Source organism: Fusarium graminearum, chromosome 2, assembly GCF_000240135.3.
Source record: "Fusarium graminearum PH-1 chromosome 2, whole genome shotgun sequence".
NCBI classification, from domain to species: domain Eukaryota; kingdom Fungi; phylum Ascomycota; class Sordariomycetes; order Hypocreales; family Nectriaceae; genus Fusarium; species Fusarium graminearum.
The window spans coordinates 987,434-1,014,088 of record NC_026475.1 but is presented as its reverse complement, the minus strand read 5'-3'; the positions used below and the strand labels follow the sequence as shown (position 1 = coordinate 1,014,088).

Genomic DNA, 26,655 nt, shown 5'->3' with positions numbered 1-26,655 from the left:
CCTGAGATGTGACGATATCGTACAGCTCGTGTCAGGCGAGCAACTATCATTACTCATTGTTTGGAGAGCTGAGAGCCAATTGTTCATATACCTTACAAGACAAAAAGGGATATCAAACAACAGTCAATCAGCTTCGTGCATGTGGAACAACATCATTTCTACTAAAAAGGACTCCAATACCTGCACAGAAATCAAGGAGGGCTATCTTCGACACACACCTGCAGGCCCAATCCGCCACCTTCAACCCTGAACTTATTGACTCGGCCAACTTTTTCTTTTTCGAGTCCCGCCTCTGCATCAAGCAATGTCGATCACTACGGGTACAAAGCTCAAACACTACAACTTTGGTGTCGAGATCGAAGCTGTTGTGAAGCCTTACGGCCCCGTGGAAAGCTTTACCAACGTCGACTGGTACCGACAACTCGCTCAGAAGTTACGGAACCGCGACATTGCAGCAGTACACGATGACTGCTCAAAGTACAGCAAGCACCCAGAGTACTACGGTGGCAAGTGGTTCGTCACTAGAGATGGTTCTTTGAAGAGAGAGCGTCCCATGGGTATGTATTTCCGTCCAACACGGCACCAACCAAACCTAGCTAGTAGTCAGTTCACTAACACGGAATCCCAGTCTGCATGGAAGTCGTCTCTCCTCGTCTGGATACCAAACAGCCTGTTAGCCAAATCCTTGGTGACTTCTGGGAAGCCATGCGAGTACACTTCAGTCCTCAGCGCGATATCTCCTGTGGTGGTCACGTCCACATTACCCCTGTCTCCACTCACAACAAGTTTTCCTTACGCAGCCTGAAGAAGATTGCCTTTGCAACGGTCCTCTACGAAGACTTCGTCGCGGCCATGCTCCCAAGAGTCCGCCGTGAGAACCAATACTGTCGCCCTAATAGCCAGAGCACGGGTGCTGGACTGCGCGATACGCTGCTAATGTTCGGGAGGAACAAGAACTCCATGATGAAAGTAGCGGCTGCGATCAAGGCTGCAACATCAGAGATGGACCTGTGCTACTACATGCAGGGAAACAGATACGTGCTCTGGAATTTCCAGAACATCTTCCCAAGTCCCAAGACCGGAAAATGTACTGGTACGGTCGAGTTCCGAGGCGGTAACCAGTTCCTGAACACAACCGGAACCCTGGCTTGGGTGGCATTTGTGATGGGCTTCATCACGCTGGCTATAGAGGAGGTAAGTTTTAACGCATGTCCGCAAAGCTCGTCCTTTCTAACAAAAATCTAGGATCTCATCAGCAAGTTTACCCTCTTCACAACGTCTGAGGATCCCAAGTTTCAAGCACGTATTGAAAGCTGGTGGAAGCGAATTCGCTCATCAGCCAAGGCATCCAAGCTTAGCCGATATCTCCCTTCGGAGTATACTTCAATGCATACCCGATAAAATCGGGTAGCGTTGATTCTTCATCTACAACAGACCCACCCCAGAAACATCGGGGTCAAGGCAAATATTCTTTTGCTTTTGTTTTGGTTTCATTCAAAGGTTTCTTCACATTTAAGATTGCATTGCTGGAGTTGGTGGAGTTTGGGCATATGGCAGAGACACAATTCAACGACAAACAGGATAAATAAATACCTACTCGATCATCAAGTGATAGATTGAGCTGATAGAAATTTGCATATTCATTGTTAAACTATATAAATAGATCTACATTCATACATCCTTTATTTAACGCCAGAATTCATTATATCATAGTATCCAATATTAATCATGCATCTCCATCCTTTCCTTCGGCCTCTTCAAACATCACAAGCACTGTACCTGCTTTGCAAATATCCTGACCCATGTTAGTGGTGGTTCCTATTGACGGTCATTGTATTAACTCACTCCTGCTTTGTGTGCTAGCTTCTTGATCACACCGTCTTGCGGTGATCGGATAATAGTCTCCATCTTCATTGATTCGATACTAGGAGTCTGTTAGTCTTTCTATTGGAAAGTACACAAGTGGATGACTTACACTACAAGAGGGGCACCCTTTTGCACCGTTTGGCCCTCTTCAACTTCGTTCTTCAGGATTTTACAGGGCATAGGTGCTGCCACTGAAGCACTTGATTCCTTGAGTCCAAGCGCCTTCTCATACCACTTGGGTGGCAGTAGGACAAGATCCGTCTTCACGCCATGCTGAAAGACAGTGACCTTGGTATCATTGTCTGTGTGCTGGGGTACAACAGAAGACTGAATTCGTTCGAATGGGAAATATGACTCAAGCTTCATAACCTCGCCTTCTGGCTCTGGCTTGCAGGCAATATTGGTGAACACTTGAGGTGTTTCATTACCTTTTCGGGAGATAGAAACGTTATATAGGTTGTGGGCTACCTGCGTCACACTGGCCTCGACAACTTCTCCTTCTTCTTGGCTGTATCCGTCCTGGATCTTGAAAGAAAGCTTTCGTTCGCCAATGCTGTTGGCCTCGCCAAAGCCAAGTGTAAGACCATGAGGCCCAGAGTTTTGGAGTTCAGAGTTGACCATACCAAGGGCTGCTTGCGCAACGACTTCGTTTTTGATAGGTCGAGGCTTGAAGAGCTGCTCTCGCCATTTGTCGATAAAGCCAGTCTCCACATCGCCTTCAACAAACGCATCAGTCTCACAGAGGCGCTTCAAGAATTCGATATTTGTAGCAACACCAACGATCTCATAGGACCTTAGGACGCTCTCCATCTTAGCAATGGCACGTTCTCTTGTATCGCCTCGTACGATAAGCTTGGCGATCATACCATCGTAGGCCTCGGAAATGGTGTTTCCAGAACGGAAGCCCCAGTCCAGACGAACGTCCTCGTTCTGCAGCTCGGCTGGGAGATACGCCCTCACTAACTTGCCTGAGTCGGGAATGAACCCTTTTTCGGGATTCTCAGCGTAGATTCTTGCTTCAATGGCGGCACCTCTCTCGTTCATCTGGGTTTCCACTTCCTCTTGAGACAGAGGAAGTTTCTCGCCGGCCGCAACTCGGAATTGCCACTCTACCAGATCCAGGCCAGTGACCATCTCAGTGACAGGATGTTCTACCTGAAGTCGGGTGTTCATCTCCATGAAGTAGAACTTGTTGGTATCCTTGTCGAGAATAAATTCAACGGTGCCGGCGCCGACATAACCGACCGCTGAAGCTGCTTTTCGGGCCTTGTCCCAAAGATCGTGTCGGGTTGCCAGATCCAGATCAGGAGCTGGAGATTCCTCAAGGATCTTCTGGTGTCGACGTTGGATACTGCAATCTCGCTCACCTAGGGCGACTGTGTTGCCCCATTTGTCTGCGAAGACCTGTACTTCAACGTGTCTCGGGCGAATGATGTACTTCTCCACTAGCATCACCTCGCCGCCTTCGCCAAATGAAGCCTTGGCCTCAGCTCGAGCACTCCTGAGCTGCGTCAAGAACTCTTCCTCGGTCAACACGATACGCATTCCTTTACCTCCACCACCTCGGACACTTTTGAGAAGTACGGGGAATGTGATCTTCTTGGCGTGCTCCAGGAGCTCCTGCTCGCCCTGGTCTGCGCCGTGATAGCCTGGGACGCAGGGCACGTTGGCAGCTGTCATGATCTCTTTACTGCGAGCCTTGTGTCCCATATCGGCCATAGCAGTAGCAGGCGGTCCGACAAACACAATACCCTCCTCCTCGCAGCGTTCTGCGAACTTGGAGTTCTCAGACAAAAAGCCATAACCAGGATGGAGTGCTTGGATACCATTCTGCTTCGCTAGGGAGATAATCTTCTCTCCATCTAGATAAGCGTTTGCGGGACCCAAGCCCAAAGATTGGAATCCTGAAGAGGCATGCCAAGAGCCAGCATCAATGTCGGTATAAACAGTAGTGGCCCGGATACCGAGGCGCTCAGCAGTCCGGTTAATGCGAATAGCAATTTCGCCACGGTTAGCGATCAGGACCGAACTGATGGGTGTTTGCTTTGGCGTGGGTGAAGAGGAGGCCACAGAAGGGGTGGAAGCGCTTGAAGGGGCAGTGGTAGATAAAAATCGAGGGAGAGACTTCAAAGGAAGACGTCGGTTTGCGCGAAGTGTAGAACGCATGATGGACGACTGAGTTATAGAAGCACCCAATTCAGTGTCTAGGAGCAGTATGCAGCTTGACAAAACTTCAGAACGAAGCCTTAGGATAAATAAGAAGACGGCCGTCTACAAATATCTACCTCGGAATGTGATCCTCGATCCTAATGCCGTGAATGTGCTTATGCCGTCGGCTGTGAAGGTTCAACGCGGCAACAACAACCGTGACCGTATGGAACCGCAAGTAGCCGGTACTTAGGTACCTTCCCCAGACGGCAACTTTAGAAGCTTAGCTCCTGGACTCTGGGGAAAACGATCTAAGATCAATAAGACATGAACTTCTGTTACAAAATTGCATAGCCTCTTTTTCCAATTTGGAACTATCACCATACAATTTCTTAGATATGGGTGTTGGGCGAATATTAAATCTCAGGCCTTGTAAATAGTTCATATCCGAACTTTGGATCATCCATCCTAATGGGACAAAAGCCCCCCAGTCGCACTTGCCCACGATATGTCCTACGTCACCTGCCCCTCAATTGACGAATGACTAAGCCTAGATGAGTGCATCGGGACTTGCGGAATGTGCCGTATAGCAAAGCTGAAGCTCCTGCAGAGCCTATCTCATGCATCTTCAACCATCCCATTGTTAAGATAACTCAAGATGGAGCAAATACCTCTCAACTCCGAAGCTTCTGTGGGCGATACTCACAAGCAGACAACATCGACACTCCCTCGGGATGTCGTCCAATGTCTCGACAATGCTCGCTTTGTACGCTCTGCCCCTCCCCCACATTGACATCGCGTTCGACGAACGGTCACCACAGATCAATTACTGACAATTGATATAGCTTCACTTGGCGACATGCACAGACAACATGCCTCATGTTTCTCTTATGAACTATACATACCTCCCATCCTCACCTTACTCTAACTACCCAGTCATCATCATGACAACCAATCCAGCTTCTAAAAAGACTTCCAACCTGGTGACCAACCCCAACGTATCGTTGCTTGTCCACGATTGTACGCGTTCTTCACATCATTTCTCAGTTAAGATAATACAATACTAACCATACTCTTAGGGGTCTCCCACCGACCGCCAACTCACGGCCGCCGACCATCGGGTGGTTCTCCCGGTCCTGAGCACCGCTCAAGTCTTGCCTCGCTCCTTCTGAATCTCAATACAACAGCACTTTCTAGTATCAGCGCGACCATAGGAGGCGCCGCTCGCTTGGTGCCCAGTGGAACAGAGGAGGAGAAGTATTATCGCGAGCAGCATCTCGAGAACAACACTTTTGACGAGTCCACGACCGAATCGTTTCAGCGCGAAAACGGGCTTGTTGAGGATGGAGGTCGCAGCTGCTTCGTAGCTGGCGAAGAAGTCAGAGTCGTATCGGTCGATATCAAGGACGTGCGCATCAGTGACTGGAAGGGCACTGTAAGAGACTGGGAGATTGTGCCGGAAGGAAGCATGGTTAATGGGACCTAATGAGAAGGGTATATCGCAGCTAGCAGTTCACTATCCAGTATGTTATAATTTCACGGTTGACAGGCAGTAGTCGAGAACGACAGTATTTCAATCATTAGGGTTGACAAGAACAATACGTTTTCTTTTTCCATTACTCGTTCGCAATATTATGAGCCAGAACCAATAAACTCCCGCTTAAGCCAATATCCTGTAAATACTAAATAGTAGGCGCAAGTCAATCAAACATTGGCCATTTTCCTTGACTTGATCCACCCCCAAAATATCCGTAAAGCCTTGCCGGTCGGTACATATTTCCCGAACAATGACTGACTCAACCCGCCCAACGCCAAAGAGGTCGACAGATGTAGAGACGGTCCAATCAGACCTGAAAGAAGTTGGCTCATTAAAACTTCATTTGTTTGCTTTTCCAATTCGTATTGCACTCATGAATTATCGGGCCCATTCGACGACTTCGAGAGCCATCATGACCAGGATCAGGGTTGAGGGAAGTATCCTGCATAAGTTAGCGTGGTTCGGGACATATCACACCGAAGTAAAGCAACAGTGACTTACCAGATGACATAGCTCTGGAACAAGATTCTGCCCATGGTCTTCTCGAAGACGTTGTTGATTTGGCAAATCTGAGCAAGCTGAAGCGCGCTGGGCGCTCCCGTAAGCAAGAAACAGACAATGACAAAAATGGGATCGTCGAGAATGCTGACATTCACGTATTTGGCAATGAGAGCAAGCATGGGAGCCATGATAGCAGTCGGCAGAACCATACGGCAAAGCAGAGAGGCAACCAGAAGCTTGTTTCCGATACGCTCCTCCTCAGGATCCAGTGCTTCATCCTTGGCCATGGTGTTGCGAGCAAGATTGGCACCAAGAACGACCAGAATCAATGGAACAGCGACATTTCCGCTTGAGCGAATGGCGTTGGTCACACTGTTTTGGACGAAAGAGCCCTCTTCGAAAAAGAGTCGCTGAAGTGATGGAATAGAAGCAACAAGGATGGCAATCAGCATAGCCCACAGAGGAGGGTTCATGAATTCCCAGATGAAGTTGTTGAACTTTCCAGCCGCACGCTTGGTAAACCTCAGGGTGGACTTGACAGGCGCAGGGGATTTCTGGTACCAGTTGCAAAGTGTCTTGGATGTCGCCTTGTGAAGGCGGATGAAAGGTGACTTGACAGCGGACTTGGTTCGCCCCGCGATACCAACGGGCTCTTCATCATCTTCAAGCGATGGGACAGGTGGGAAAGAATCCATGCTGCCTGCATTACCATTGAGGGGAGCAGCGATATCGGTTTGTCCCTGCTTGCCCTTTGGCATAGACTTCTTGGGCAAATCGTCGTCACTAGAAACCGCAAGAGAGACACGGGATGCACTCGCGATAGGGGTTCGACCAGCAGGATCATAGTTTTGCGAGTCGATACTGAGGCGGTCTCCCTCGTCCTCTGTCTCGCCATCGAGGCCGTCGATCAAAGCCGCGGTTTCGCTATCTTCATCGTCGTGGTAGCGCTGGCCTTCTTCAGCGATCTCTTCGCGGTACTCGGGGTACTTTTCCTTGGGAGCAAGGAGGACGTGGTAGCCCCAGCTCCAGCGAACAAGCTGACCGAGCTGCTGGAAGATAAGGAGGTATAGAATACCACGCGCGCCAACCTCATCATCGTTGTCCCCGGGAACCTTATCCCAATGTAGACCTTTCAGTGTTTGAGAAAGCGAGAGAACGAGGGAGATAGGCAGCGAGTTCGAGTTTCCGAAAACACCCATGGCTGTAACAAAGTTGGATGCTCGCCTGTTGAATCCGAACAACTTTCCGACCGCGACGGATACGACCCATGATACGAATGTTTGAATGACGAAAATGACAGGAATAATGGCGAGGTCGGAAAGTTTCTCTGCAGTAAGTTGAGAGGCAAGCTTTGTGAAGACTGCGATCCTAATGTTAGTATACCGAATCACTGTTGGCGCTGGACTATGACATACTCAGGCATGGTGTGAATAGCATCACATTGAGGTTGGCCAAGAACTTTTGCTTCTCAGCATCGAAGTGGCCAAGCCGCGCGACGATGTAGCCAGGCAAACTGACACATACTACTTCGAGGACAGCTTCAAAAACAAGGAGACATAGATGCCCTATCGAAGGATGCGTATCATGGGTGTTGGCGAACGTTTGTAGGGGCAACTCGTACGCATCTTGAGCAAGTTGCGTCAGTCGAAAAGACGGGACCGAAAAGGACTGCCAAGAAGCCATCAAGTAGTTGAACTGCTTCGAATTGTTGTTTGTTGTAAGGTGAAAATCAAGGATCGGCGCGAATCGGAGGATTATAAAATGCTTATATCTCTGGGCGCGCGTCCGTGGCGATGCAACTGATAAGGCTTTTGTTCGGCTTGTGTTGAGATCGGGCGCGCAGAAAAGCCAACTAGGAGACTCAGTTGGTATATACGAAAGTGAGGCTTTTTAATTGCGCCGATGGATTGCGTCGTTGAACAGTATTTAAAGAAAATAAGGTCGAAGGATAACGAGTGCGCAATCATAGAGCGCCGCGCAGGTGGATTCTTTTCTGGGGCCAAAGGCGGCGGTGCCTCCTAGGCTTGGACCTGGAACGGGAACTGGAACAAGTTACAAGACAACGATGTACATCCCCAATTCCCGATTGATAACCTTGAGCTAGTTTGTATGTATTGAACTATGACAACAGCCCCATAAGATTCCTTGTTTAGGCTACCTTCGACAGTCCTAATCTCACCTGTTGGGTTACCTCAATCCGGGCCTTCAGCTCCTTAGAGAACCATCTATCCTCGCCACTGGCTGCTTCAGCAATGTGCCAGCGACCTGAATGAGGTAACTAAACCATTTAGTCTGCATCCCTGGTCTTGCAACAAACTTAACCAGTGAAACACGCCCATGTGTGCCGTGGCGCCAGGGCCGGCGTCCCCCAAGCAGGGGTTTCAATAGGGACGAGACGAGACTTTGTTGGTGACGCCACAGCCAACTACTCACTAGGAGACTCCTATTGGACTCACCCAGAAACAACTTTTTGCAGAGCCATGCCGACCAGACACCTCCTTTGTATCATCAAACAAACAGAAACAAATCACATTTTTTTTCTTTAGCGACGATGTGTCGAAACATAGTTCTGACAGTCCACCATCAAGACGCCCTAATGTCTTAAAGTCGTTCAAGAATGCCAAGTTGGGAATGTTGATCCTGTCCTGTCTACCTATGTATCTGTACAGGGGTCGGGTAGGATAGTGATCTTCCGGCACGACGCACTATTGCATTTAGGTGTGGCGCCAACTTTCGTCATGGTGCTGTCTGGCACGTTGCCTGATGCTTCACGCTCAGAGGCTGGAGTCGTTGGGCCTCTGTGATGAGCCACGCAAGCCGTCATTACGCATTTTGTGTTCCTCGAGTAGCGAGGCAGTGTGCAGCGTTATTGGGCAATGCTGATGTTTGTATATGAGGCGAGGTTTATCAATTTGCGTAGCTTGTCACGCGATGCCTTTTGATTTGGATAGCTAGGATAGCATACCTAGCCAAATGTTCCTGCTAGCATGTTTCGTTCCGAGAGATAGCCCATAGCACAAAGTGACTATCATCTTATTATCAAGGAGACAAAATATGTTTCGTGCTGGGATTTCCAACGGCTACTCCGAAAGAACATACATATTGAATACATTTACTAATAATAGTGTTTACCGTCTGTGTAGGACTGGGCAATGCTACGTATAATATTAACAGTTGTCCAGGAGTTGCATGTCAATAATGTGTGCCGTATGGTTATTCGCCTTGACCATTATGTTGCATGGCATTCCGAAGTCCGCTGACTTATACAATACCCACTTCTGAATCGATGTGATAGAATTTCAATTGGGAACCCTCCGGAGTCTTGGCAACTTTGTTTTAGAGAATCACCTCAGTCACGTTTCGTGCTTGGCCTCGGATGCCACGGTCACATTGATAGGGGTCGCTCAGTATGGTACATGTATCATGATGGTTTCGAAGTGCCTTGCATTGCCCCAAAGGGATCGACTCTGCGTTGGAAACTTTAGAGTTTAAGATGGCCTGCAGGGATCGCCATTGGCGTGTAAAATACCGCCAAAGGGTCAATTTAAATATGCTTGAATGAGATTGAAACATCGCCCCTTCCATGATGCTGCAGTAGGAAAAGGATCAATAGGGGAAAGAATTTGCGATTACTACCTATCTTAAGAGGTGATGGGAATTCATATGGTCACTTTTTTGGGTATGCTTACTTCCACTATAATCTTGCCTGCTATCAACACCCCAACTGTTTGTTCTTGGACCTCAAGCTTCAATGGGCTGAAGTTCTCTCGATAAGACTTCAGGCCAAGTACATATGCCGTTGGAGCAAGTACTTTGGACCGTGAGGACTGTGAAAGTTATAGGGTCTGTCGTTTGTTTCTGTTTCTTTCGGTACTCGTTATCTTTTTATAGGATGCCTCTTGGTAGATTGTTTGTAGCGATACCTTAGTAGGTAGATGCGGTGTACTTCCTACATTATGAGATTATGATACCTAATAGAGGACATTTCACCACCACGAAGTAATATTATCTGTTTATGATAGGGTATTGGGCGCCTGGCCCTGTACGTCTAATACTTCCCATCTTCGATCATTAAAGTAAGGAAATCACAAGTGTTATATTGGTCAAGTTTGCTCGCATGTCCAGGGTAGTTGTTCTCACTCGCAGTTTACTATCAGGTTGTAGATAACAAACAACTACATGCCCCTCCAAATTATTTGGTCATAAATGATTCAAAGACTATACTTCTTTGTTTCGGATTTGCCAGTTTCAACCAACAACAGTCGTGGCATCCATAGATGCTCTGATTATCTCTACTACTACCTATGAGAAGTTTGTGTTTCATCAAGTGCCCACACCGATGTCTGCCCTACCTAGGTACCTTCTAAAAGAGATTTTGTCAATTATCTGTGGACGCGGATAACTCGTTTCTCTTATGACCAGTGGAGTCAGCTCATCATTTCAGAGCCAGATCATCCTAGGCAACAGCAACGACCAAAATCAGACAGACAAGTTACCCATTTACACAGGCGCACCTACATGCATATTTATGTCACTCATACCTATCGATCATGGGTACTATTGTACACATGCAAGTCTCCACCTCGAATCAAGGTTTGACATCAAGTACATTTGACACCGACCAAATTAACGTCATCGGTAACAGCTCCTCATCGACGATGGCGTCGCACATTTAAAAAATCAAGGACGAACTGAGAATGAAGCCTGAAAGCTATCGTATCCTTTAAATAGTGCATATTGCTTATTTCATAAGAATGATCATTATGATAGCTCCGTAGTATTATCAAGCGCCTAATTTTACAAGAAATACCACGGGATGAGTTCATCATGACGCCAGTCAACTCGAATCCTTACATTCATTTGATAGAATCCCATTCTCATCATGATGGAATATTAGCCCAAAATTTGACGTTAGCGTGTATTCTCGCAAGAGATCCATCCATCCTAGGTATGGCGCTCGCCTGCCGTGGGGAATTCCTCCTGCCACTGTAGTCCATCACGTTGGACACTTTAGTGGATTGGGTCAACCCCTGAAGATAGGCATTGGCGTCTGTGCCAGCGGTCCGTCTTTAGGTATCCATCGCCTGTGCTGAGTCTGGTTTTGCTTACAAGGTATAGGTGCGTGAACCGCCACATCAGCGTTCCATCCAAAACTATCACCAACATACCTTTCAGCCTCATCTTGTTTTTTTTCCTCTGCTTCGTCACTGCGACCTATCCGTGTGTTTCTCGGGGCTCTTTCCTGTCTTACACACAACTTACGCAGGCCTAGACCGTTGCTCAACAAGATTTGTTCACCTTTGTTCTTGCATCGCTGTCGAGTTCGCCTAGCAACTTAGTTTTCAACCCCGCACCCAGCCATCTGTATCTTGTTCGACTCTACAGAAAACGGATACATATGGGATCGAATTAAGAGCTGAATCAATTCGTCACCCTTCTTTATTTATTTACGGTCGGGCCCTTGTTGTTGGGTGCGTATATGTCCTTGATTATAATATTTAATGCCGGGTATTTGTCATTGCCAGCTTGAAGGATAATTCATTCTAACTACAACCTTTTCTCGTCATAGATTAAACTCCCAACCGCCGCTACATTTTACCACAACCGTTTCGAACCTTGACTGCCCAACTGTCCATCAGGGCAATTGAACTCGCTTGAGGATCCGTCATACCATACACCGAACAAATCCGGTCGCCTTGTATCACCTGGAACATACGATACCGAATAGACACATCGCAAAAGGCTTTACTGCCGATACGTAACGTTACTAGGACATCGAACTGATTTACCGTCCCTGGGATTCTACACTCTTCTTCCTCAGTTACAAGGAGGGTCCCGTCGTTGCTGTACTAGAGACGTTCTAAAAGCCTAGACCGCCCGCTGCTTGACTCTTTTAGGCCCGGCATAATCGCACCATCTGTTGCTTCCCCTCCATTACTCCTTCTTGTACCCATCTAATCGATCGCGTCCCGTCTCCCGATCGACAGCTCCCCACGGTCCAGTCAGGATACCTATCTCGATCTTTACGCCGCCCAGAATTTGCACCAAGCACATCTCGCACTCAAAAATCTCAAAGTCTTTCCAAGACACAATACCAACTAGCTACCTTACCTCGTTACTATCAACGCGCCGTAATACTCGATGTCCGCCTCCGACTCGGTTCCGGCCACGCCGGAGGACTGGAAAGACCTTTCGACGCCTGGATCTCCTGGCTCTGAAGATTCGTCTGAACCTACCACGCCACTCGAGTCTCCAAGCCATGATAGTCCCAGCGAGCCCCCTCGAAGAGTCCCATCCCTACGGTCCGTTTCTGACCCTCGCAATATGAATCCGAACTCTACTCCGATAGGAGTTTTAGGCATAGCCAGACGTCCCGTGCAACCATCCTTCAGTTTTGCTGGAAACAGTAGTGCCTCGGTGGAAAATAGTGCTATGGCCAAGGCACGAGCATTGCACCAGCAACGCCTGCAAAAGGGCAATTCAGCATCGCCTGTAGGGCAGTCACCGACGTCTAGCATCTCGAACGGATTCCCCGTCAATCTGCGAATGCCCCCGAACATGCAAAGACCACAGCCTCCGCACGCCAACTCAGCTCCTGTGGTATCAAAGCCTTCGTTAAGTGAGAGAAGGGCCAAGATGGGCATGGGCATGAAGTTGTCCGATATGGGCGGATCCAGCCCTGCCGCAACCACGGGTAAGCGTGGACCCCCTGGAAAACTATCGGACATCACAGGCGATGCACCAAGTAATAAAGAATCGAACGGGACAGGAGGCGGCCACGGGTCGAAAATGGACGACTTCAAGAAATATATTGATACGGAGAAGGGATGGGTCACATTTGATGGGGCTGCAACCATCACACGGACGGGAGTCAACTTCGCCAACGGCCAGACCTTCAGCATATCCCTCGATGAAGTGGAAGTATTGACTGAGCTGGGCAAGGGAAACTACGGAACAGTCTACAAAGTCAAGCATGCCAAGAGGAGTCTTCCACGGTTTGGACAAGGCTTGTCAAGAAAGCCGCCCGCTGTCCAGTATACACAATCAGACCCTTCACCAGTCAGGCCGGTCGAGGACTCGGCTGGTGGCCAATCAAACTCGGGTGATGGCACTACAGGCACGGTTATGGCAATGAAAGAAATGCGGCTGGAACTCGATGATGCCAAGTTCACAACCATCTTGAAGGAGCTTGTCATATTACACGAGTGTGTTTCGCCCTACATCATTGAATTTTATGGCGCTTTCTTCCAGGAGGGTGCTGTCTACATGTGCATCGAGTATATGGATGGAGGTTCCATTGATAAGCTATATGCTGGAGGAATTCCCGAAAACGTGTTGCGAAAGATCACCTATTCCACAGTGATGGGTTTGAAATCGCTGAAGGATGAGCACAGTATTATTCACCGAGATGTCAAGCCAACAAACATTCTAGTCAACACACGAGGCCAAGTCAAAATCTGCGATTTTGGCGTCAGTGGCAACCTTGTCGCCAGTATAGCCCGAACCAACATCGGCTGTCAGAGTTACATGGCACCCGAAAGAATTTCAGGTGGTGGGTACGCACAAGCAGGGAACTCTGACGGATCCTACAGTGTTCAGAGTGACGTCTGGAGTCTGGGTTTAACGGTTATTGAGTGTGCCAAAGGTGCATATCCTTACCCGCCAGAGGTGTCCTCTACTATTTTCAGTCAACTCAGTGTAAGTCGACCCTCTTTTTGTCGGTGATGTGAGTATATTTGACTAACGGAAAACAGGCTATTGTCGAGGGCGAACCACCCGCTATGCCAGAGGAGGGTTACTCGGATACAGCCACGGATTTTGTTAGGAGCTGCCTTCACAAGATCCCCAAGCAGCGGCCAACCTACGCAATGCTGTTGAAGCATCCCTGGCTCATCGATTTCACAAAACCACAGACCATCACAGAAGAGGCTGAGGATGGTGATGAGGCTGACAAGGTCGCGGAAGCTGTCGGCAAAATCGCTCTCAACTCAACAACGGAGGACGCAGAAGTGGCCGACTGGGTAAATGGCGTTTTGCAGAAGGAGAGAGACGGTCTGAAGGTGGGCGGTCCCCTAAGGCCAGCATTACACACCGCACCACTCGACAGCGTCAGCCCTATCTCAAGCCCAAATGACGCCTAGAGGCCGAAATATGGGGATGAATGAAGTTTCGCATCTTCCTCGGAGTCTGGCTAGGCGCGAAAACCAGTCAACAGAGCAGGTATCTAGTTGGCTACGGAACCAAGAATTTTTACAAATATCTGTTAACTTGATGCGATGGCTGCTATCAATGATTGGCCTTTCCTATCACAAGGCAGTGGGTGTATTGCAAAGTCTTCAGACTGGTATGCACACTTATGCCGCCTTGATCGTTCTTTTCTGCGATTTCCCTTTTTATGACAACACTCCTCTGTATACGCTTTGGGATGGCTTTGGACCAACCTGGATCAATTTTGGCATTTGTACCACGGAAGAACAAAACCGGACTAGGATTTGGGGGAGACGAATCAGGATAACATTTTGGGTTTTCAAGCATGCACACGACAGACAGAAATGAAGGTGGTGGAACGAGTTAGGATGAAGAGAGAGTTATGAAGGCGACTTCAGGCTTCAACCGTTCAGCGAATGGCCAAGACAAGATAAGGAAGGCAGGTTTTGTAGGTTTAGCGAACGAACAACCGACGTAAACATGATATTTGCATACCCAATTTTGCCTCATTTGATGACTTGGCAACGCATCAGCGGCACATATTGCCTGCCTCTATGTTGACTACAAAGCACAAGCGACACGAGTCAGGAGAATATTGAATCAACCAAACAACGTGGAGGCTAGTTGAAGTCGTGAAAGTGAAAGCGGTGGGCCAATTTGTATATCGAGAGAATAATTTGAAAGTACTCGTATTGTTGCAGATTCATACATTCATAACTATTACGCGATTGACGAACAAGCTTCTCGTAGATCTCGCCGTAACCTTCGCTTCAACATTATTCGAAGCATGTCAATGCTTCCCCACCAAAATATTTCATGTGTACAAACCTGCTCAACACGACAGGCTAGTAACTAGATCAAATATTAACAGACAAAATCAAGCTGTCGAAAACACGAGCCGCCGCATGTACGGCGTTGCAGTTGACCGGCTCGATGACAATTGGGGTCTGCAAAATTGACGTCGAACCTTCTTGAGTTCCTCATTAACGCCTTGCCAACGCCCCCAAAAACGCTCGCTTAAACAAGTCCCCAAGTGGCAATTGTCGAGTGATAGTTTAGGAGTAGTCATCCTTAACACGACGTCCCTCGTAACCGTTGGTGCTGCGAACGCTGCGTCTGCGGCGCCATGAGCGGCCGCTGTAACCGCCGCTGGAAGAGCTCTTGTCACCACGCATGCCTAGGCAGAAGAGAATGGTGGCGATGAAAAGAGCGGCCCAAGATGCCCAAGCAAAACCAAAGGCGTAGCGGCCGATCGAGGCCGATCGACCTGCACTCTTGAAAGCGTTGCGAGCGAGAACCCAAGTAGCACTAGGTCAAATCATTAGCAAACAATAGTCATGGGAGTTTGGGGACGAGAGTGAACATACGTCATCAGGGACATGGCGACAGAGGAGCAGAGCAGGGCGAACATGGACGTGAAGCCGGAGATGCCGGCGCCGAGACGGCCGCAACATGCAATGAAGCCGGTGAAGAAGGCAATGGTCTCGAAGAACAGGGTGATGAGGATGAAGACCCAGCCGAACCTCCAGAGGAAGAACTGGCGGTTGGAGGTGGTGTCGCCAGCGCGACCGCCAACGAGCGAGCTGGGCGCGTTGCGAGGGTTAGAGTCCCAAGCTTTACCGATGACAGGAGCAGCGCGAGCGCCGTCGCAGTCGTTGTTGCCGGCGCCACAGATGTAGAAAAAGTTCCATTGCGTGGTGTCGCGAGCTCCTGTGATGTCGCTCGTATCGGCGCGGAGGAAATACGTCTTGTCAAACGGAGTGGTTGAGGTTAATCCAGATAGGATAATGAACCAGAGGAAAAGTAGAGAAACTGCCATGAGGACCAGGCCTGCAAGGCCGAGAGGTGCGTCTACAGCATGTTAGTCTACGATTGCCGAGATGATGTGATGCAGTAACGAAGCAGTGGGAATAGTCTCCGTTTCTAGGTTTGGCAACTAATCACGAATATTGCAGGAGGTACTTACTCTTCGCCATGATGATATTCGGTGGTTGCAATCACGAAAAAGTCGGATGATGTTGTTGCAAACACTGTTGCCCAAAAAAAAAATGAGCTGTAGGGATTAATCTGTTGCGATGGAGCCCGGGAATTGGGTGTCGTCACGCCCAGGATCACTGCCAGGGGAGTAATGGAAGGCTGCAGCTAAAGAAGGCCACTACTGTACTGTAATAGGATTATGCGTCGGATGTTGTCTCGTGCGTCTGACTCTCAACAAGGGGGCCAAACCAAGTCCTGTATGGTACAGGCCAGGTGGTGCGATGTAGGGGACGAAGTGTAGATTATGAATGGTCTTGTATTAAAATCAAACGTGAAAGTGGGAGGAGGGAACCAGAAGAAAAGGGAAACCTGAGACGGGGAGATTGACGATCCTTATGAACCTTGTTTAGCTCTTGTGGAGGGTTTTCTTGTTTTTGTTTCTGGAGCTTTTTTTTGCTTAGCGTCTACTACGGACGGTAGTTTCTAGCTAAGAGCTAGGGGTGATGTGATGGACTGATGCTTGCTTGCTCGGGAGACGGCTTGTCGGTGTGGAGTCTGTCTCTGTCTTGGTCAAATTGTACAACCTTGACAAAGATATTTCGTCTCCCTTTGGCGAAGAGAGACACCAAGTTTCTGGTAGAGAATAGGTAACAATGGATGGGTTTCTGGGAGAGTAGGAGAGAGGGAACCAGCCCAGAGGTAGGTTAGTAGTCTTAGAAACAGCTTGCATTACGACTCAACCTCTTGTTCATGAACACTCAACTTGGCCCCCATTCACACGTAAATTCACATTCATTTACGAGGGGTGTTACGTAGGCACGGCACATGCATTGCACATGCATGGCAGCCCACAGTGTACCGATGTCTATGGCTGCCCTCCCCTGGCCTCCATAGCATTCGGGCATTCAATCGCCCAGGTCCTAGGGCATCTTGATCCAGGGTTTTCCATCCATCCATCCATCGCAGTCCAGTGACCCTAAGTGGAGATTGGATGCCCAAGTTGCAGCAGATGATGTCCTCTCCACCCTCTACCATCTTCCAAAGGGTCTAGCCTACAATCCAATCTCTCTCCCAAGCGATCGCTAAAGAGATAGAGATTGAGACCAAGAAAAGTTCCGAGCGTACAGCAGCTCGGCTATGACGACACTAGGCGGTGATGGAAAAATAATGAAAGCCAAGCACCACAGGCCCAATAACATCTTACCCAATGGGGAAAAGCTGCAGCAACCATTTGTTCTCCGTTGGGGTTTAGCGCACGTCTCCTCTGATGTCATGAGACACAAAAATGAATGATGCGACAGCGATCCTCGTGAAAGGAAGTGATGATTGTCGATGATGAATGGGGCGACAACACTACGATCAGCCAAGACTCGCCAACCAGGGACCTACTCAGTCTTTAGCTAATGGGTTTGTAAGTCCACAATGCTGCGTTGTTTTATGCTGTGCTGTGCTGTTGTGTCGCGGCAGGGTCTTGGCCGCCAACTTGCTCTTGACGGAACTTTCCAAGTAACTTCTATTGCTTATTACATGGCCATCGCTTGTTTGGTGGGCATTTTCGCATTTCAGCTCTCGGTTCTCTTGATATGTGTCTTGGACTTGAGTTAGTTTCAGCTAGCATCGTGTACAAGCTATGTGCCATCATGCAGTAAGTGGTAGCTGGCTGGTGTCACATACTCATCATCACTTGACAGCTGTTGTACATGAGGAATTTTGCAAGTTTTTACCACATCATTGCTGAGCCACTCGTCAAACTGAACCATTTGTAGCACAACGACAAGGGTTTCGTTTCATTGTCATAAACACCATCAATTCGGTCGGGATTGCTAAGGGTCACAATGTATAAAATATTCACATGCATTAGAGACGGTAGAGTCCTTGACTGTCAATTGACTGTCGGGCGGCCTCCGTTAATCTTCGGCCCTGATTTACCGACGTCACCGCCGGCCGTCTCTCTTTAGCCCCACGGGATCGTCCAGGAGTAGAAACTCACTTTTGCTAACAACCATTGTCTTTTGTTGGTCGTGCATGCACAGAATAGGTTGTCCCCATGTGATCCTGACTATCACTGCCCACGAACACGATCGACCAACCAACTGATCGTCATTTCCAAGTGCTTGTGCCTCCAGCGGCTCGTTCCAAGTTTGTCTGGTTGCCTGGACGCCGGGACAAAGAATGCCGCCCAGTATGCGGCTCAAGGCCGCTCCGTCTCCCGGCATTCTATCCACCCCATTCCGCCCCGGGGCCGGGCTAACGTCCGGTCGATGGTCATCCATACGTACAGTTGGCCAACACTCTCTCAAGCTCCTTACTCATCAACATCTCACGGGATCGGGACCTGACACTTTTGTCTCTTATGACACTGCCCACGCTGCTCAGGAGGGCCTACGCTCTCAGTTTCTTCAATGGAAGGGGTTGTCAGATGAAGAGCAACGTGGTCAAGTACCCCGTCCTCATCTTGTTTCTTTTGAGCCTGCACCAACTCTTACCCTCGGACGCCGTCAACCGCCTCTGACTCCGGCTCAGACGTCCCGTTTCCAGGCGCCTCTTTCTGTCACTCTCCCCAGCCGACGTAGCTCCGTCCCTGAGCGGACCTTTACTCCTGATGTTAGGCAAACGAGTCGTGGTGGTTTAACGACATACCACGGCCCAGGGCAACTTGTACTCTGGCCCGTATTGGACATGCATTCGCCTCTGTTTGCCCACTACTCGGTTATGTCCTATGCGAGTCATCTTGAAGCTACCACCCGTCGCCTCCTCGCCGATACATTCGGGTTGAAAACTTACACAACAAGGGATGAGCCTGGAGTTTGGGTCTACACCTCTGCTGGTCAGCCGGAACGCAAGATAGCGGCCATGGGCGTCCATCATCGACGACATGTCACAGCGCTTGGTATCGCTGTGAATATTGAAGTTCCCGTGGAAGGACCTGAGGATGTAAACCCCTGGGCTCGTTTCGTTCCATGTGGTCTTGAGGGCAAACTCGTCACATCCGTGGCCGCCGAATTGAAGGAGAATGGCGATGTATCACGACTGGATGGTTGGGACATGGCGTCTCTAGCAGCTAGATGGGCGACGATGTTTGAAGAAGGATTAGTAGATGAGACGAAGAGGGATGTTGACGGTGAAGCGAGCACTGGTCTTCGTCGTGCTGCCATGTAGAAAAGATGGGTTTGAGAAGACAACAGGTGGGTGATCATTCTCACATCGGTATCATATGTAGCTTAGAGCTGCTTGAAGAGGTAAAGAGCCTGACTAACAACAACATAGGAAATGAAACAAATGCTATCATGGTTTGGACAGATAGTTAGACTGGCCACCCCACCCTGAACTTGAGCATCAAGTCGCACTCTTTATAGGCTCCCACCCTAGACTCAATCGTGAAATGCTTGGTTCCGTTGGCTGGGCGATAAAGCATGCCAGCGTACCTGTCAAAAGAACGATTTGTTGAATAATGCCTGGTGAAAATGATTCAGATGTTTCCATACTGGATGTTGGCTGGCTGTTCACTGGCTTTATTTACTTGCGTTTAATAACACTTGAATTGTGTATGGGATTAACCAGATAGAAGTTGAGGGTTTTATCTCTCTTTATAACCCAGTTTGCCAATCAGTATGTTTTAATGAACTACCTACATACAATTGTTTTACAAGAGTAATGGCATATTGTAGACGAATTGATGTCCAAAAATGATCCAGCATTGCCATAGGGGTTGGTCGCTGCTCATTGCTTTCAAATGATGGTAAATTGAGACCTAATGACACCACCAATCATCCCTGCAATCGCTTAGAAAACATCACCGTCTCGGCCTGATCCGATAAATATCGTTGACGACTAGACGTCTAGAACGCTGCATGTGCGACCAATCAAGGTTGAATGTCCGATCACCAGCACCCCGTCAGAACAATCCAGGGACCTGCGATCGGCCATATTTTTTTTTATCAAAATTCTCGATTGTGATTCTTTGCCGCTCCGTGCCACCAACGACATACACCACTTTACAAAATGCTTCACTTCGGCCCATCCGGATTGCGCTACTATAATATACCAAAGCAGTTTCTTATATACCTACCTACTTACAGTTTCATAAAACACCCATCAATAACCTTATGCAAACGGGGTTTTGCTAAAACAGCGAGGCTCAACTTTGTGATTCCGATACTGACCCACCCACCTGCCGGAAACTTCGATGTGACTACGCCCACTTCGGCATCAAGCAATTATATTTCACTCGTCTTTTTGATATACTAGCTTGATCCTGCCGCTTTCTTGATACACTTCTTCTTTTCTTTTCTCAGAATCAAGTCGTGATCGATCATTCGTGATTTACGCCTTGCAATGGATCCTCTCGTAGCCTCGGAGCTGGAAAAGCTCGGCGATGGAGTACCATTCCGCGCCCGGCCACAACATGTTCACCACACTTGGGCGCGCACATTTTCGTCCCTCCCAGAACTATTTATTCAGCCTGAATCTCTGGTCGAAGTCGAAAAGGTTGTGAATCTGGCGAGGAAATGTCGCCGGCGTCTAGTGACGACTGGATGTGGCCACTCGCCTTCCAATATCACTTGCACGTCCAGCTGGCTTATCAATCTGGACAACTTCAATAAGATTCTCTCGGTGAACCAAGAGACTGGCGTCGTTGCCATGGAGGGAGGAATCAGGCTATATGCTCTTTGCGCAGAGCTTGAGAAACACGGACTTACGATGCCCAACCTTGGGAGCATCAACGAGCAGTCCATCAGTGGCGCCATCTCCACAGGTACACATGGCAGCAGTTTGCGTCACGGCCTCATGTCCGAGAACATTATCTCTCTCAAGGTGACACTGGCAAATGGAACGACTGTCTTCTGCTCCAAGGATACAAAGACAGACCTTTTTAGGGCTGCTCTCCTTTCTCTTGGCGCTGTCGGTATTATCACAGAAGTCACTTTTCAAGCAGTCCCGTCTTTCACTCTAAGGTGGCAGCAAAGCGTGGACACAGACTACAAGATGCTCGAGTCTTGGAATGGCGATCTTTGGACACAGAGCGAATTCGTTAGGGTTTGGTGGTTCCCTTACACAAGACGTGCAGTGGTCTGGAACGCCGAAAAGACCGACGAGGAACTCCGCGACCCCCCTCAAAGTGGCTATGATGGCTCAATCGGTTACTATGTCTACCACAACCTACTGTATCTCGCCCAACACGTTCCACGAATCTTACCCTGGGTTGAGTGGCTCGTCTTTGGGATGCAGTACGGTTTCCGAAATGGTACGACCTCATCAGCTGTCCAACCCAGCGGCAAAGCTCTACTCATGAACTGCCTATACTCTCAGTTTGTCAACGAGTGGGCCATTCCCCTTCACAAGGGACCCGAGGCTCTTAGACGCCTCAGCTCATGGATCAACCACTTGACACCCGAAGACCCTGACTATGTCCCTCACAACATCCCTTTCTCTGCCGAAGGACTCTACGTACACGCACCAGTCGAGGTCCGTGTAAGCGACACTACGCTCACATCCAACGTACGACCATACCTTGACATCACAGCCGATGATGGACCGACCCTGTACCTTAACGCAACACTCTACCGACCCTACCTGATGGATCCCCCGTGCCATGAGCGGTACTACGAGGGTTTCGAGTGGTTGATGAAAGATCTTGGAGGTCGACCTCATTGGGCCAAAAATTTCGAAACATCACGGGTCGAAATTGAAGCATTCTATGGCAAGAACCTGGAATCTTTCCGAGCAGTGCGCAGTGACGCTGACCCCCAGGGCATGTTTGTTGGACCTTGGCATCGAGAGAGAATTATGGAAGAGGGCGAAGGCCTTGAACTTGAAGAGGTCGAGATTCGACGAGAGAAGAACAACAGCGGAGGCTTAACAACATTCGGAGTCATTTGATGACATTATTGATCACATAAACGTCACAGAACAGATAGATAACCACTTGCCACATGGCCAATGCCAATAATCTTGAATTCAGGATGTTGATACAATCTGAAAGCTCTATATGACGAACAAAGCATATCGAATCCACATCCTTGACGAAATAATGAATTATTAAAATTATAAATCAATCGCTTGTATTCGTTACATGTGAGCGTAGAGGTATAAAAAATGGCAAGTTAATGAGTTCTCTAGGATCGGCGCGACTCAGCACACCAGTCAATGGTGAAGCTGTATCGTGCTTTGTCTTAAATCTGTCGGTAGCCTGACTTCTCGTCGATGTGTCGGTAACGCTCACGCTCCTTGCGGTCCTTGAGTAGACAGGCAATGCACAGAACGAAGATAGCATCGATGCCTATACGGATAGTTAGATATCGCCTTTGTGACCAGAAGTAGTAGAAGAACTTACCAACGAGACCAAAGAGGACAGTAAAGATACCGTCGATATGCAGATTGGCAAAACTGGAGATGGCCGTGGCACACCCACGCAGCAGAGCTGAGCTAGCAGGGCTGGTACATGTTGAGTCCATAACAAAGGCGGGCGATGTGCTGTTGTTGTAACCGCAGCATTGGAACTATGAATCTCGAGTTAGTACACAATACCCTGTGGCTTTTTGGTGAGATAACGTACAGAGTTCTGGATCAGGCTCTGCACATCCGGGTCCTGCTCAATGTAGATGTTGAAGAATTGCTCCTTCATTCTCAAGGTCATGACCCAGAGAAATACAGCCACACACATGGTGAATATAGAGCACACCGTCACCATGTATCCCGAAACCTTGAGAAAACTGCGAGCGGGCATGACAAGTCCTGGCAAGGTGGCGGCAAAAGTGACGAGGATGAATATGGCATTGACAATACCCGCAGTCAAAGGGAACCTCTGATACAACAGATTCCTTGTGGCAGATTCTCCATCAGTTGCCATATCGTTCATTTGGCTCCTTACGACCAGCGAGAAAACCAGCTCCATCACACCCGATCCTAGAAAGAGAATATCGGCGCAGACCGTCGTGAGAAATATTTTGTCGACCATGTTGGACGATGCCGTGTTCGATATGCGATAATTACGAGTAAATGAAATCGGTAGCGAAGAATCGATGTGTATTTTTTTTTTTCAGTGTTGTATTGAATGCCCTCCAAGTCGCGTTACTGGGAGATGCTGTTTCTAGACGGCCAGCGTCCGGGATATCGAGATCTCGTCGAGAGATGGAAATGAGTGAATAAAGGGAGCAGCCCCAAGAGATCAACCCTTGAGAAGTGCTCAACGAATATGTTCAAAGAAAGAGAGGACTGGTTAACGCCGAAGCGAGCACGGAAAGAAGATCCGGCCGAAGAGAAAATCGTATAGTATTAAAAGAGAGTTGAAGATCAAAAGATGACGAATCACCACTATGAGAAAGCTGAGCCAAACGAGAGAAACAGACCACCCCTTTGCCAAAGAGTTACGAAGACAGAGGAAAACCAAACCAAACCGATACCGTACCATGAAACTAGACGTCAACTCAAACGTCTCGGAAAACAGCTGATAACGGACAAATTCTCTACCAATTGACGTTTCAGGAGGTGGTTTTTGAACGGCCAAAGTCAACGGTCCCCTTGTGCTGTGGCCCCTTGCTGAGGCGGTGGCCAACCAGATACTTAAGATCCGTGGTTTAATGCCCTCTTTGGGACATTGGCCGTTGGAGCCAAGAAACTTGAGACTCGGCAACAGGTGGCGAGCGTGGCTCAAGTTCATGGCAGAACCACTCAAAAGGAGTAGAATTGCAAGAAAACTCGTGGCAGCAGACGCCCAAGTTATAATTCTCGACTGATTTATGGCGTGACTTTGTTTCTTTTCACAAGATCTGCGACGTCTCGAATCGCTGACACGTTTCGCTCATGCCCTAGCCTAGGTAGGTCGTAGAATTCTACCTATCTCTACGGATATACAACGGTCAATAAGTCATTTCGGTAGTTGGAGAGAGGCTCAACTCCCTGAGACTAGGGGATTTGAGGAAAGGTTCATTGAGGGATGCCTTCACTGTTGCAATGTGTCGGTGCAAACCCTAGCTTGCCGCTAGATCAGACGAGCTTAAGTCTGTCAAACATGGAGATAGAGAGCCAACCCCTTGAGGGATGGTCTTGTCATGCTAACTGGTTGACAATGAGCCACATATCAATTCTGACATACTCCGTATAGAGAATTGATATAAATTAATGCCACCGCCATGTGTCCTTTGACCGTTGCTTTGATTGCTGCAACTTGTTTCTTCCCGAAGCTCACTTCACCTAACACAGGTATTCACATTTCACCCATGCTAATGGCATGTCCCGTGACTGCTACGCCCCCCTCTGATACAAAGCACAGCAAGATGCGGCAACCTGCTTCATCTACGATTACGTGCAAGAGACATGTCATGAGGGCACTCTGAGTTGTACTTGCCCTGCAGCTTCAATGTCGGGGCTAATCAGGTGAACCCTTACGTTGCTGCTAGGTGACATCAACTTTTAGCAATGGAGGAGGGTATCCAGGATGTGATGCGGTCATAGATCCTCCAGGTGTGAGTGATCGAACGATCTCACGCTTTGATTCAGTCGTATAGTAAGTGACTGTAGGGTGAGGATCAAGGCATCTCTAAAAGAAAAAAAAGAGGGCATCGTGTCAAATGATACCTAATGTTGGCATACTGCACGTGAGAATGCAGACATAGTACTAAGGTACGGGTGAGTCTCAAACGGATTCCGGAAGGAGGGAGGGAACATAGAATCGCTTTGCTTCGATAAATTCTACTTCGCGACTGAGGACTTGAGGAGGCCTAAGCGCCCATATCGTCCCCACATCGAGGGACTATGTAACTAACGAGGCTGTCTTATAATAGCTCGTTAAAATAATACCCCGTTAAGCACCCCAGAATATCACACCCAAAAAGTTCAGGAATGAGTTTTTCAGTAAGCGAAATCTAGGTAAGTACCTAACATTAGCTACCTCCATGTTGACATGATCCAACTCCAAAGCCAACGCAAACCTATTCAATTTTATTGTCCGATTCATGCTCACATATTGATATGGCACAATCGCGTTCAAGATACGTATATTGCTCACACAAGAAGCACACCCTCCATGCTGACACTGTGCCATTATTGATGAGCTTCCTATTTTAGTTAAGCGTGGTCGCTCAGGATGGAGGGGCCGTTCAGAACCTTAGCTAGCCAGCAAGCTTTGACCTGGTCTAATTGCTACCACTCGCCGTTGTAGTTTACATGGATGGTTGGGTAGCTCCGAGGCATATGCTTCCCCGCCTGTTGCACTGTCCTCAGGGCATCAGAAAATTCGGCCGCTTAAAGTTTAAGAGACAAAATTAGCAAGTCAGCTTATGATACTTAGACCAGGTTTCTTAGACTACTTATTTCTTTACCCTGAGACTTCGGAGGTCAACCTTTCTGCCACCCACTAGACTGTATCTTGAGACCGTGCGCCTGAGTCGGAGACTCAGTCTGCAGGGCTCGCTGGAAGTCCCATCTCGGACGTCAGGTTCATGGTTATTCGAGAGTTCTTTGCAGCACCTTTCCCACTGCGGAATGAAGCCTTGTTGGTTCCATATGCGTCTCCAGCCTTAAATGCGAGGTTGGACTCGACTTTGTCTGACATGTGAGATGCATACTGGGGATCGACTCGAATAACGATTAATCAATGTTTATTTGAATAGCACTGTTGCCATCTTGCCGAAACCGAGCTCAACGCGACTTGATTCGAGTCACAGCATCTCATCATATCAAGCACGGTTCCGGCCTAAAAGTCGCCCCTTATCACGGAACAAACAAACCCTGAAGCCGTTCCCGCCACCCTCCGACGGAGCCGAGGACTTCGTCCACCAATCCCCGGGCTATTACTGTGGTGTTTTCAGGATTTCCCTCTTCATAGTCAACAAATAACGAGTCGTCAATATGTTTGGCACAATTATGACTCCACAGTCTCTGGACCCTCCCTCAACCAGGCCCTTGATCATAAGAATGGGATGGATGGCATGAATGCTTCTGGGTGTCCTCAACCTCTTGCTAGTCTCGGCCCCACCATCCTGACGGTAGTTTCGTGCAAGTGCATTAGCTATTCCAGCAAGATTGGTACATATTTGAAATTGAGATTCAAAGACCATTTTCGAGGCTTCCCGCCAATCATGTCCTTTAAACTGTGAGGCATATTTGCAGATGGGGGTTGAGTAAAGACTATGCTGATGGTCTCGATCAGTTGCACTGCGACTCTGCAAGTATCCCTGGCAGCCAGGGGCTCAGAGCCGAGGAATTAGGGCCGTCCATCCTGAGATCCCCATCTGCCTCATCAATATGCGCAGACACAATTGTGGCTCGTCTTTGTCTGTTAAACTTGTTGGCTTACATCAATGGGGAAGACAACCGTAAGAGATATTGTACACTTGACATAGGATAGGAACTGTCGATTTTTTGACGATATCTGCTGTTACGAGTGCTTAGTGATTGAAGCATGTATGCCATTGAGC

At 48.5% G+C, this 26,655-nt stretch overlaps 10 protein-coding genes across 10 annotated transcripts; 5 read left to right on the top strand and 5 right to left on the bottom strand.

Moving 5' to 3' along the window:
- The first annotated feature begins 206 nt into the window (after positions 1-206).
- Positions 207-1,677, top strand: FGSG_08687 (uncharacterized protein). Its single transcript, XM_011321749.1, has 3 exons — positions 207-557; positions 629-1,194; positions 1,246-1,677. Exons 1-3 carry the CDS (start codon positions 305-307, stop codon positions 1,399-1,401), a joined length of 975 nt encoding a protein of 324 aa, XP_011320051.1. The 5' UTR covers positions 207-304; the 3' UTR covers positions 1,402-1,677.
- Positions 1,652-4,032, bottom strand: FGSG_08688 (uncharacterized protein; the record flags this gene model as incomplete). The annotated part of the gene is made up of 3 exons (XM_011321748.1): positions 1,652-1,795; positions 1,846-1,924; positions 1,976-4,032. 3 exons carry the CDS (start codon positions 4,030-4,032, stop codon positions 1,727-1,729), a joined length of 2,205 nt encoding a protein of 734 aa, XP_011320050.1. The 3' UTR covers positions 1,652-1,726.
- A 602-nt stretch (positions 4,033-4,634) lies between these two features.
- FGSG_08689 (uncharacterized protein) lies at positions 4,635-5,597 on the top strand. The gene is made up of 3 exons (XM_011321747.1): positions 4,635-4,780; positions 4,860-5,034; positions 5,094-5,597. The coding sequence occupies exons 1-3, from the start codon at positions 4,673-4,675 to the stop codon at positions 5,498-5,500; spliced, it is 690 nt and encodes a 229-aa protein (XP_011320049.1). The 5' UTR covers positions 4,635-4,672; the 3' UTR covers positions 5,501-5,597.
- Positions 5,598-5,929: 332 nt separating this feature from the next.
- On the bottom strand, positions 5,930-7,735 carry FGSG_08690 (uncharacterized protein; the record flags this gene model as incomplete). The annotated part of the gene is made up of 3 exons (XM_011321746.1): positions 5,930-5,993; positions 6,053-7,412; positions 7,468-7,735. The coding sequence occupies 3 exons, from the start codon at positions 7,733-7,735 to the stop codon at positions 5,930-5,932; spliced, it is 1,692 nt and encodes a 563-aa protein (XP_011320048.1).
- A 3,501-nt stretch (positions 7,736-11,236) lies between these two features.
- FGSG_08691 (MAP kinase kinase PBS2) lies at positions 11,237-14,193 on the top strand (the record flags this gene model as incomplete). The annotated part of the gene is made up of 3 exons (XM_011321745.1): positions 11,237-11,523; positions 11,622-13,750; positions 13,807-14,193. The coding sequence occupies exons 2-3, from the start codon at positions 12,194-12,196 to the stop codon at positions 14,191-14,193; spliced, it is 1,944 nt and encodes a 647-aa protein (XP_011320047.1). The 5' UTR covers positions 11,237-11,523; positions 11,622-12,193.
- Positions 14,194-14,930: 737 nt separating this feature from the next.
- FGSG_08692 (uncharacterized protein) lies at positions 14,931-16,575 on the bottom strand. The gene is made up of 3 exons (XM_011321744.1): positions 16,227-16,575; positions 15,628-16,111; positions 14,931-15,568 (listed from the first exon to the last, which is right to left on the bottom strand). Exons 1-3 carry the CDS (start codon positions 16,234-16,236, stop codon positions 15,316-15,318), a joined length of 747 nt encoding a protein of 248 aa, XP_011320046.1. The 5' UTR covers positions 16,237-16,575; the 3' UTR covers positions 14,931-15,315.
- Positions 16,576-18,409: 1,834 nt separating this feature from the next.
- FGSG_08693 (uncharacterized protein) lies at positions 18,410-19,396 on the top strand (the record flags this gene model as incomplete). The annotated part of the gene is made up of 1 exon (XM_011321743.1): positions 18,410-19,396. One exon carries the CDS (start codon positions 18,410-18,412, stop codon positions 19,394-19,396), a length of 987 nt encoding a protein of 328 aa, XP_011320045.1.
- Positions 19,397-20,572: 1,176 nt separating this feature from the next.
- On the top strand, positions 20,573-22,117 carry FGSG_08694 (uncharacterized protein; the record flags this gene model as incomplete). Its single annotated transcript, XM_011321742.1, has 1 exon — positions 20,573-22,117. One exon carries the CDS (start codon positions 20,573-20,575, stop codon positions 22,115-22,117), a length of 1,545 nt encoding a protein of 514 aa, XP_011320044.1.
- A 293-nt stretch (positions 22,118-22,410) lies between these two features.
- Positions 22,411-23,195, bottom strand: FGSG_08695 (uncharacterized protein; the record flags this gene model as incomplete). The annotated part of the gene is made up of 3 exons (XM_011321741.1): positions 22,411-22,517; positions 22,572-22,737; positions 22,794-23,195. 3 exons carry the CDS (start codon positions 23,193-23,195, stop codon positions 22,411-22,413), a joined length of 675 nt encoding a protein of 224 aa, XP_011320043.1.
- Positions 23,196-25,631: 2,436 nt separating this feature from the next.
- Positions 25,632-26,295, bottom strand: FGSG_13317 (uncharacterized protein; the record flags this gene model as incomplete). The annotated part of the gene is made up of 3 exons (XM_011321740.1): positions 25,632-25,813; positions 25,966-26,053; positions 26,134-26,295. The coding sequence occupies 3 exons, from the start codon at positions 26,293-26,295 to the stop codon at positions 25,632-25,634; spliced, it is 432 nt and encodes a 143-aa protein (XP_011320042.1).
- Between the last annotated feature and the right edge of the window lie 360 nt (positions 26,296-26,655).